This window comes from Physeter macrocephalus, chromosome 12 (assembly GCF_002837175.3).
Source record: "Physeter macrocephalus isolate SW-GA chromosome 12, ASM283717v5, whole genome shotgun sequence".
Lineage (NCBI taxonomy): Eukaryota > Metazoa > Chordata > Mammalia > Artiodactyla > Physeteridae > Physeter > Physeter macrocephalus.
The window spans coordinates 46,395,407-46,406,587 of NC_041225.1; the positions used below are offsets into that span (position 1 = coordinate 46,395,407).

An 11,181-nucleotide genomic window follows, 5' to 3' on the forward strand; every position below is an offset into this window, starting at 1 on the left:
TTTGTGGAGAATTTTAAAATGTATGTCCTGATTTAACAAATTTCCTCTTGGCAAAACAACATGCTGTGGCAAATTCTCACTGACATTTAATGTATTTTTAATGGACTCGAAGCTGTCAGAAAGAATTTTAAGCCAAAACCCATTTGGTTACATTTTCTCAGGGTGTCACAGATAAAGTCTAAGGCTTATGGTGAGCATTCTCTGCACTGACTGCACTCATCATAATCAGGTGATGTGAGTACACCGTGCCACTTCATTCATGCTCCTGTCTTTCCTTGTACAGGTCAAAGTATATTCTCATGTAACTTCTTTTTTTCCTACTATCCCTTGCTTCTCGGAGATGACTGTTCCCTCTGTCCTAGTCTGATGGCCTGTTACCTACCCAGCTTGTGGCAGAGAGAAAGGTACAGGAACCACAGTTGAGGAGCTAACTTCTCACAGGTGAGGCTAGAGTTACCCAGATGGACAGGCAGCCTGACTCGGGCTGTCATTTGGTGGTGGTGGCGGGGGGGTGTCCAGCAATACCTCCTCCATCACCTGCCAGGCAGTTCTTCTAGTTGAGGAGCTGGAGGATCTGGAGGATCTGGGTTATCAGGAATGGGTGGAGGTAGGTGATGGAGGGCCAAAGATCACCTAGCCTACTTCACATTTTTACTGAGCCAGCATGCCTAAGTAGTGATTCTGCGTGATCTTTCTTATATAGTAATATTGGAAGTAGTAATTCCTGCACTTACATGTACTTTACAGTTTATAAAGCACTTTCATATATATTTGATCCTCAGAAAAACCTTATGACAAAAATATGGCAGGCATTATTCTCCCAGATTGAAGGGGAGAAGACAGACTCGGAGAGGTTAAGTAATTAGCTCAACCAAGGTCACTGTAGAAACCAGGATTCCAGACTCCAAGACCCAAGTTCTGTGTCCTAGAGCACACTTTAAATAAAGAAACTGCCACATCCCGTTGATATCAAGGAACTGAGCCTTTATGAAGAGTATCTCTAGAAAAGTGAAATCCATGAATTGTAACAATGTCCAACGTGTAGCCTAAGCTTTGAGTGTTATTACTGCTCGAGTCACAGAGACAAGACCCTAGAGTGTTCTCAGCAATGTGTCCCCTATTTGCCTCATAAAACACACACGCAAGCACCCATGCACACAGGAGCCTCTGTCTAGAACTCAGCTGGTCCCCATTTGGTAGTTACCAGTCAGACACAGCTTAGATTTTATACTATGAGTGGTGTGTGTGTGTGTGTTTGAATTTAATGCGTCTTCATTCTCACCTGAGAGAAGAGTGGTACAATGAAAGGAGCACTGGTTTGGGAGTCATGAAGTATGGCTTTGAATTCAGAATCAGTCACTTACCAAATGGGGGACCTCATGCAAGTAAGTCAGTTCCTTGCACTGAGCCTCATTTTCTTCTGCGAAGCAAGGGAATTGGACTGAGAGCTCTCACAGTTCTTCAGTGTCTCAATGTGAGAATGGGCTGATCACAGAGCAGGCCCGGCAGAGCATAAAGATCTGTTGAGTGCTGAGTGTCCTGTCCGTGACCCCACAAGGCTGCATACGTGCTCATCAGCATTATTCCATCTACAAGAAAGATGGTGAAATCCTTGTCATCATCATCATCTATGGACTTATTATCCCAACTCCCTTATCTGTATACTTACAAGCAGTGACGTTTGAATTAAACACATTGTATAATTGGATTATATATCAGTTGTTAAAATACAGAGGAAAAAGACCCCCCGCCTTCATCTTTGAATATACTGTCTCAGAAATCTCTCTTTTTACCAAAATGAAAGCATTGGTTTTAAACAGCACCTGCAACACCAAAAATGACTTAGGAGCCCTCTACAGCCCCCTCCTCTCTAGGTCACAGTGGTGTGAGGTAGGCCCACGGCAGAGCTGGTGGTACAGCTGCTTGTGATGAAATTATGCCTGTTGGTTCTGGTCTTTGTATCCATTTCAAAGCAAATGGGACATTACAGGAACAATTATAAATAATTGGGATTGTAAGATCGCCAGGATTAAACTCTAGGTAGGATACAAAATATCTTTTAATGCCACTTTAGTCCTTTTCCATTTGGCAAACAAAATTTCTTGGCTGGCCACCTTGACTTTCACAATAACATGGTCCAGCACATAGCCCAAGCTTTGTGTTTTTGCTGCTCAAGTCACAGAGAAGAACCTCTAGAGTGGGAGACTGCCAAGCCAGTGTTTTGGGTAGCCCAGCCTTGTTTCTTAGGGTGATTTTCTTCCCCTGTTTCTCTGAGCTCGTTATTACGGCCTTCTTAGCTGTCCAGCCCCCTGCCCTCCATGGTGACATCATTAAGAGCTTCCACCTCATTTTTCTGTCTTTGCGCCTGTACAACTGCCTCCCTGGGCCTCACCAGTTCCTCATTGACATTATTGCACCAGCCATTGACATGCTGTTAAGACAACTGGGAGTTTAGTCCGTCATACATTGTAATGAATAATAATTACTGTTGGGTGCTGTCAGTCACCTCTGCAACTCCAAGTTACTCCATGGTACATCCTGTGTTCTCTAGTTTTGCATGGTTCCAGGATGACATCAGTTTTTTTTTCATCTTGACTATTACAAATTTGCATTCTTTGATGAACTACATCTACTAATTCTTCACTTTTTTTTCATCATGGTAAAGTATTCATGCTTATTTATGGTAGCATGAGCCAAAGAGACTCCTTTCTTTATGGTATTTTCACTTTTCCCTTAAATTTAGTTATTAGACTCTAAGCCTATGTATCCAGTTTCTTTTGGTAAGAATGCTTTCCCTTGGTAAGATACAGGCAAATAAGATTTGATTGATTTTTATACAGTATTTACAGTCAAATTAAATTGTAGAATTTCTCAATCCAGCAATTGTTGCTTAAAATTCAATGTCATTGTTTCTTTAAAATTTGTTTTTGGGACTTCCCTGGTGGTGCAGTGGTTAAGAATCCGCCTGCCAATGCAGGGGATACGGGTTCGAGCCCTGGTCCGGGAAGATCCCACATGCTACGTACGGAGCAACTAAGCCCGTGCGCCACAACTACTGAGCCTGCGCTCTAGAGCCGGCGAGCCACAACTACGGAGCCCGTGTGCCACAACTACTGAAGCCCACGCACCTAGAGCCCGTGCTCCTCGACAAGAGAAGCCACTGCAATGAGAAGCCTGTGCACCGCAATGAAGAGTAGCCCCCGCTCGCCGCAACTAGAGAAAGCCCACGTGCAGCAACTAAGACCCAGCACAGCCAAAAATAAATAAATAAAATAAATTTTTTTAAAAAATTTGTTTTTATTGTGAAAAATTTTAAATATGGTAAACTAATATATACTCTCATTTAGCTTCAACAATTATCAACACTTGGCCAATCTTGTTTCATCTATACCCCAACTTATTACTCCCATCCCCCATTGCAACCTTGGATTATTCTGAAGCAAAACCCAGACATTACATCATTTCACTCACAGTGTACTCATCTTTTCTTTTTTTTAATCTGTTGTGTATCTATACACTAGCAATTTTTTTTTTAATTAATGAATTTATTTATTAATTTTTGGCTGCGTTGGGTCTTCGTTGCTGCACGCTGGCTTTCTCTAGTTGCGGCGAACGGGGGCTACCCTTTGTTGCGGTGCACAGGCTTCTCACGGCGGTGGCTTCTCTTGTTGCAGAGCACGGGCTCTAAGCACGCGAGCTTCAGTAGTTGTGGCACACGGGCTTAGTTGCTCTGCGGCATGTGAGATCTTCCCAGACCAGGGATTGAACCCGTGCCCCTGCATTGGCAGGAAGATTCTTAACCACTGTGCCACCAGGGAAGCCCATGTAGTCGTTTTTTGATATGAGATATTATATATATATTAAGAATTATGTCCTTGCATGATGTACAGCAGTTAATCTGTGGTCAGATTTATTCTCAGCCTTTTGTAACAAATCACTTATTAGTTTAGTGAGTAACCTCTCAGACTTTTTTCTCTTCTATGTAAGTGTATAAATGTAAATACACATATTTATTTGTTTTGTTCAAAAAAGAGGGAGATCCTACCATAGACTTTATTATAAAACTGCCTTTTTCACTTATAAATAAATCATAGAAGTCTTTCTGTGACAAAACAGAGATCTGCTTCGTTCTTTTGAACAGCAGCAGGGCATTCCATTGGACGTGTGTGTCATAATTTTTTATCCACTCTGATAGATACTTAGGTTTCTTTTGGTTTTTTTCTGTTACAAGCAGAGCTGAATGAACGTCACTGTATCTCATCTTTGCAGGCCTGTGTATGTCTGTAGGACAGGGTTAGAAAAGGAATTGCTGGATCAAGGATCTTTTAGGATAAAATGGAACTTTTATAAGAAGAATGGCTCTACCCTATTGTTGCATACTGATAGCTTGCTCTAACCTGTGCTCAGAGCTGCTGAGTGCAGCTTTGAGGATCAGATTAGGTGAGCAATGATGTTTCAATTTAATGCTTGAGGAAAATAGGGAACAACATATTTATTTTGAAAACCTAAAAAGTAAATGGGTGTGTTAGAATGCTGGGCAATGATGGCTTTTATGCATAATTGACATCTCTGAGACCTTGCAGAAGCGGGAAAACCAATAAGAGAGATTTTTTCCAGGCTAAAAACTCCATCAGAAGGCAGAAGAGATGGGTGGACAGGCGGGGGTGTTGGGCTATGGGTAAAGGACAATATATTAACAGTAATAATCCTTTACTTTTGTACAGCACTTCACAGTTTACACAGGGCTCTTACATCCATTTTCTAATTTAAGCCTCACAATAACCCTGTGCAAAAATATGAGCAGCCAAAAATATACCATAGAATTTCTGTGGGTGGACATTCTGGATTCTAAAATAATGAAAATATGGGAATAGTGTTAGCCTATAAACCACTGGACGAGATCCACTGACCGAACCAAAATGTTAAGTAAGACCAAAGAAGGTGCAGCAGTAGATTAGCTAGCCTCCCCAGGCAGAAGTAGTGGACAGCTTCCACTAGCCACATGCTGATACACATCTCCCTAGGAACGTGGAATGCATCAGCGCCAAACTAGCCATGGAAGAGCCACGTGGAGAACTTGTCAGTGTGCACACTCACTGACCTTACCCCCAGAGATACTGATTCAGTGGGTTTGAGGTGGAGCCCAGAGGTCAGGCATTTTAATAAGCTGTCCTAGTGAGGCTGATATGCAGCCAAGTTTGTGAACCACTGTTCTAGCAGAGTCTCTGGGGACTGCAGCTAGAGAGTTTTACTCTATGAGTCTATAGTAAATTAAGGTTACTAAACACACATAAGTCAGTGGACCTGGGTAGAAGAAAGAAGACCAACCAATCTAGTTGGGTACTCTGGTGGATAAGTGTTTTGACAGAGGGAGAGCTTCCTATGAATATAATTTCTAAATACTTTAAAAAAAATTTACAAAGTTCCAGAACAAAGGCTGTTTTTAAATATTGTGAATTGGCATGGGGGGCTTGTGTTGCTATGGACAAAGTCCTGGCCTAGAGAGGCAACCACTTTAGAAATGACCAAACCCTGGACTTCAAGCTGGAGGACCCTGGGTAGGGACCCAGCTTAACCATCTCCCAGTGTTAGGACCTTGGACTGACCTCATCTCTCTGAGGTTCACTTTCCTCCTCTGAAAAATGTACTTCTAACACTGTGATGGCCGTGACATTCTCATTTTTCCTCTTTCTGCTGTCCCCATCCATCCTCCTCTTGTAGTCTGAGCTAGCTCTTAGCCTCTGATTGAATTTCTCCTCCTTTATCAACCTTTCCTTTACTTTCCCATACTGCCCACAGAAGCCAAGACTGTAAGCTTTTGTGTGAATGTGTATGTTTGCATGAGTAAGTGCAACATATTTGGAAGACATACATAGGTGTTCAAAACGTGGATATGTACATGAACTTCCTTCTTACCATTCTTACCAGGAAATTTTTAAGCTCTTCATTGTTTCCTTTCTATGATCTCTTTTTTACTTTCCTGGAAAATGGATTTATGAACTAGCCTTGCATCTAAGCACTCACAGTAACCCACAAAAACATTCACCAGCCTGCATGTTCACATTTATACATGTCCTTTCATGCCACAACATTCAAACTTTACTTTAATGTTCTTGTCCTTTGCCATAACTTTGTAATCACCTTAGTTGTAAATATTGATGCTTGCCCTTGAAGCTGAAATGTTGTAAAGTAAAAAGTAGAGCAAATGGACATAACAAGGAATTGCTACTAGGCTATCATGGAGATTGAGATTCCAGACTTTCTACATCTGTAACTAAGTTGATTTTTAATCTAATGGGGAAAATGGTTGTACTTGGGGATTTCCCTTACTCAATGTCCATAAATGCACCATGTTAAAAACGATAACCACTGAACCCCTTTTTCACTCCTTTGTAGTAAAAACACTGTTCAACCCAGCGCCTGCCGTTGCTGACCTAGACCCCCAGTTCTACACTCTCTCAGATGTGTTCTGCTGCAATGAAAGTGAGGTAAGGATGGAAGGGTTTGCTCATTCCTTGAGAAACCAAAAGACTTTCATGTACATGGATAAAGCAAAGAATCAGGACTTACCTCATCAACTTGATTGCATGTGAATTCTTGGGCACAATGACAACAGATTTTTTTGGATGACTGGGATGTAGAGAAAAGGAAACTGGTGAGTCCTAGAAGAAAAAGGATTCCCTGAGTCATACCCATAATTGGGCATTTATCAAACCTCAGCTAATTTTAGTCCCCACCCTGCCCTCATACTATTAGTTTCTGTTTTCTTTTTTAATCATTCCATATTCTGTGGACTAATTACTGTTAGTATTAGAGTTGCCAGAGATAGCAAACAGAAATACAGGATGCCCAGTTAAACTTGAATTTCAGGTAAATAAGGAATAATATACTAAACATACCATAAAATTATTTGTTGTTTATCTGAAAGTCAAGTTTAACTGAGAGTCCTATATTTTATCAAGCAATGCTAACTAATGTACAACCCTGGAGCATTTGCATTCTGTTGTGAAGACCCTGTGATCGCACTGGTGGACAGACAGAGGTTCTCCATTGATGCCATGGGAAGCCCTGGTGGCCACTCTGTTAGGGGAGCACCGTCTCAGTCCACCTGAGGGTCATAATGTATATATCTGCATAAAATCTCTATCAATATATTCACACCGTGCCATTCTAAAGCATTTTAGGAAGAAAGTGTCAATATTTTCCCTCTTATAGGCCAAACAGTATTAGACCAGCACTCTCCTCCAGCATTGGGAGGCAAGACTTCTCATACAATGCAACATACAGAGAAAGAAAGTTTATAATTAACGAACTATTAGTTTTTCATTTGGTGCAAAGGCTGAATGAAGGTTTCTAGGATTTCCTGACCTGCCTTTTTATTAACTTCATCTCTCAGAACATAAAGGAAATAAGAAAGAAGACTTCAACAAGGAAGCTAATTTTAAGAAGCCACAATAGGTTATGCAATATTTTTGAGCAACCACCATGGCCAGGCATTGTGCTAGGAAAAAGGAATTGTGGGAGAGAGTAACCATTTCACAATAAGAAGTTAGATTACCCTCAACTGCCAAACTGGCTTAGATTTCCCTGCTAGATACTTACAGAGCATCTCTAATGATTCTTCAAACACTCATCACAGCTCGGACTGCTTGTTCAATACCCTTGTCTTCTCCTGGGAGAGAACAGACATCTCTTACTCACTATTGTATCCCAATGGCTATCTATTGCTGCATAATAAATTACCCCCAAATCTAGTAGCTTACAACAACAGGAATTATTTATTGTCTGTCATGGTATCTGTGCATCAGGAATTGAGACAGGACACAGCTGGCTTGTTTCTCCTCTACGATATCTGGGGTCTCAGCTGGAAGACTCAAAGACTGGAATCATCTGAACCTTCTTTCACTCACATGCTTGCTAGTTGATGCTGACCATTGGCCAGAACAGTTACACATGGCTTCTCCTTGTGGCCTGGGCTTCCTCACAATATGGAAGCTGGGTTCCAACAAGATCCAGTCTCCTGAGAAAGGGTGAGGGAGAGAGAGCACAAGAGCTTGGCAGAAGACATGGTGGCTTTTATGACTTAGCTTTGGAAGTCACACAGCATCTCTTCTGGCCCATTCTATTGATTGACATAGGAAAGTCCACCCTGGTACCCCACCTCTCAATAGAAGGTTGTCATTGTCACAGTGTGAAAAGAGCATGTATGATGTGATATATATTGATAGTTATCTTTAGAAATTATCATCTGTTATATTGTACTCGGCACAGAGTTGGCACCTAGTAAATGCTTATTGAATGAATGAGTAAATGAATGAACTCTGGTCTTTAAGGAAATTGATCTCAAAGGGAACTCTATTCAATACTCTGTGATGACCTATATGGGAATAGAATCTAAAAAATAGTGGATAATTGTATACGTGTGGCTGATTCACTTTGCTGTACAGCAGAAACTGAAACAGCATTGTGAATCAACTATACTCCAATAAAAATTAATTTTAAAAAACTTAATAGAAAAAAGAAAATTTTTTAAAGCTTAACATTCTCATAGATGACTTCTAATCATGATAACAATGTAAATTCATGCTTTAAGATATTCCCTCTGTGCCACACACAAACCATTGATAAATAAATACAAAAAGAGACAATGAAAATATACTCACAAGCTCAAAAACAAGATAAATAACTCCACAGATCAGAAATGGAACAGAATCACAGAGATTCAGCCTTGGGTGTGCTGTACTCCAGTCCCAGAAGCTGGCATAGGTGTGTGGAAGTTTGCTTCCCATGGGTAATGGGCACTGAAAGTGTGCCACTCATGGGAGACTGGAGCAGTGCCCAGGCTAGAAACGAGAGGTGAGGGGCTAAGGCTTCCCTGCTAAGGAAAAAGAGTGGAGGAAGCTGCTATGCCTGCTGCTTGAGGCTACAACATATAGAGAGCTCCCAACCTGCAGAGACAGGAGGACAGAGAGAGCTGCCTCTGATCAGGAAAAAAACCAAGCCGACTGATGACTTAGTGACTGGATTGGCAGTTAGTGCCAATACCTCCAGAACAGGAACTCTCTGTTGCCGACCTAACACCTGGCTCTAGTTTGGAGACCCTTGGGGACCTAGTGGATGCAGCTGTAAAACCACTAGAAAGGCAGGGATAAACCTGATGGGAGTGAAATGTGCAGACTCCAACTCACTGCGAGCAGAGTGAGCCTGCAGATGAAGAAATGTACTGCTGCTAGAGATCCAGCGAAATCAACAATCTGAAGAGAAATGTGCCCAAGATGAAATTCAAATAATAAAACAATGCAAAAAGACTTTAAAATAAGTATGATTAAGATTCTCATTCTTTAAAAAAGGAGAAGAAATTGTGAAAGAAAAACAGAATCAAAGCAACGGTCTGTGAATATGAAAACCAACCAATTAGAAGTCCTGAAAATGAAAAATAGTCTTTGAAAATTTTTTAAAGCACTCATTAGAAAGATAAACTGGAATGAAGAATTCATGAACTGAAAGAGAATCTTCATCAATTCACCTGGAGGTAGAAAACTCAATTCACCTAGAAAATAGCATGGGAAGAAAAATAGTTTTAACTGTTAAAGAGGAAGTTAGCAGCTTGAGAGGCTTCAACATGTGTCAAATTGGAATGAAGGAAGAAGAGAATGGAGTGCGCCACGGCTAGCCGGGCGGGAGTCCGGGAGAAGTCTGGAGCTGCTGAAGAGGCAAGAGACCTTTTCTTCCCTCTTTGCTTCCTGGGGAGCGAGGAGAGGGGATTAAGCTTGCCGTTTAAAGGAGCACCAGAGACGGGCGCGGAGCTGCCGAAGAGACAAGAGACTTTCTTGCCTCTTTGTTTCCTGGTGCGTGAGGAGAAGGGATCAAGCGCGCCGCGTAGAGGAGCTCCAGAAACGGGCGCGAGCCGCGGCTGTCAGCGTGGACACCAGAGACGGGCATGAGACGCTAAGGCTGCTGTTGCCGCCACCAAGAAGCCTGTGTGCGAGCACAGGTCACTCTCCACACCTCCCCTCCCGGGAGCCTGTTCAGCCCGCCACTGCCAGGGTCCCGGGATCCAGGGACAACTTCCCCGGGAGAACGCACAGCGCGCCTCGGGCTGGTGCAACATCACGCCGGCCTCTGCCGCCACAGGCTCACCCCGCATCCGTGCCCCTCCCTCCCCCCAGCCTGAGCCACAGGCCCCGAATCAGCTGCTCCTCTAACCCCGTCCTGTCTGAGCGAAGAGCAGACGCCCTCGGGCGACCTACGCGCAGAGGCGGGGCCAAGTCCAAAGCTGAACCCCAGGAGCTGTGCGAACAAAGAGGAGAGGGGGAGGTCTCTCCCAGCAGCCTCAGAAGCAGCGGATTAAATCTCCACAATCAACTTGAAGTGCCCTGCATCTGTGGAAAACCTGAATAGACAGCGAATCATCCCAAGTTGAGGAGGTGGACTTTGGGAGCAAGATATATTATTATTTTCCCCTTTTTCTCTTTTTGTGAGTGTGTATGTGTGTGCTGCTGTGTGAGATTTTGTCTGTATAGCTTTGCTTTCACCATTTGTCCTAGGGTTCTGACCGACCCTTTTTTTGTGGTTTGTTTGTTTGTTTTGTTTTGTCTTTTACTTTTTAAAATTTTTCTTCTTAATAATTATTTTTTATTTTAATAACTTTATTTTATCCTGCTTTACTTTATCTCTTTCTTCCTTTCTTCTTCCTTTCTTCCTTCCTTTCTTCCTCCCTTTCTTCCTCCCTCCTTTCCTCCCTCCCTCCCTTCTTTCCTTCCTTCCTTTCTTTCTTTCCTTTCTATTTTTTCTCCCGTTTATTCTGAGCCATGTGGATTAAAGGCTTTTGGTGCTCCAGCCAGGCATCAGGGCTGTGTCTATGAGGTGGGAGAACCAACATCAGGACACTGGTCCACAAGAGACCTCCCAGCTCCATGTAATATCAAACGGCGAAAATCTCCCAGAGATCTCCATCTCAACACGAAGACCCAGCTTCACTCAACAACCAGCAAGCTACAGTGCTGGACACCCTATGCCCGACAACTAGCAAGACAGGACCACAGCCCCATCCATTAGCAGAGAGACTGCCTAAAATCATAATAAGGCTACAAACACCCCAAAACACATCACCAGACGTGGACCTGCCCACCAGAAAGACAAGATCCAGCCTCATCCACCAGAACACAGGCACTAGTCCCC

At 42.7% G+C, this 11,181-nt stretch overlaps 1 protein-coding gene and 1 long non-coding RNA gene across 2 annotated transcripts in view; one reads left to right on the forward strand and one right to left on the reverse strand.

Moving 5' to 3' along the window:
- RBKS (ribokinase) overlaps positions 1 to 11,181 on the forward strand; it is a 92,170-nt gene that overhangs the window by 40,825 nt on the left and 40,164 nt on the right. Inside the window, exon 6 of the mRNA XM_024118824.3 lies at positions 6,397 to 6,488. Coding sequence (XP_023974592.1) covers positions 6,397 to 6,488 — 92 coding nt within the window. The remainder of the gene's footprint in view (positions 1 to 6,396; positions 6,489 to 11,181) is intronic.
- LOC114487301 (uncharacterized) lies at positions 460 to 7,754 on the reverse strand. Its single transcript, XR_003682273.1, has 3 exons — positions 7,603 to 7,754; positions 6,571 to 6,662; positions 460 to 1,589 (listed from the first exon to the last, which is right to left on the reverse strand). It is a non-coding gene; the product is annotated as an uncharacterized lncRNA (long non-coding RNA).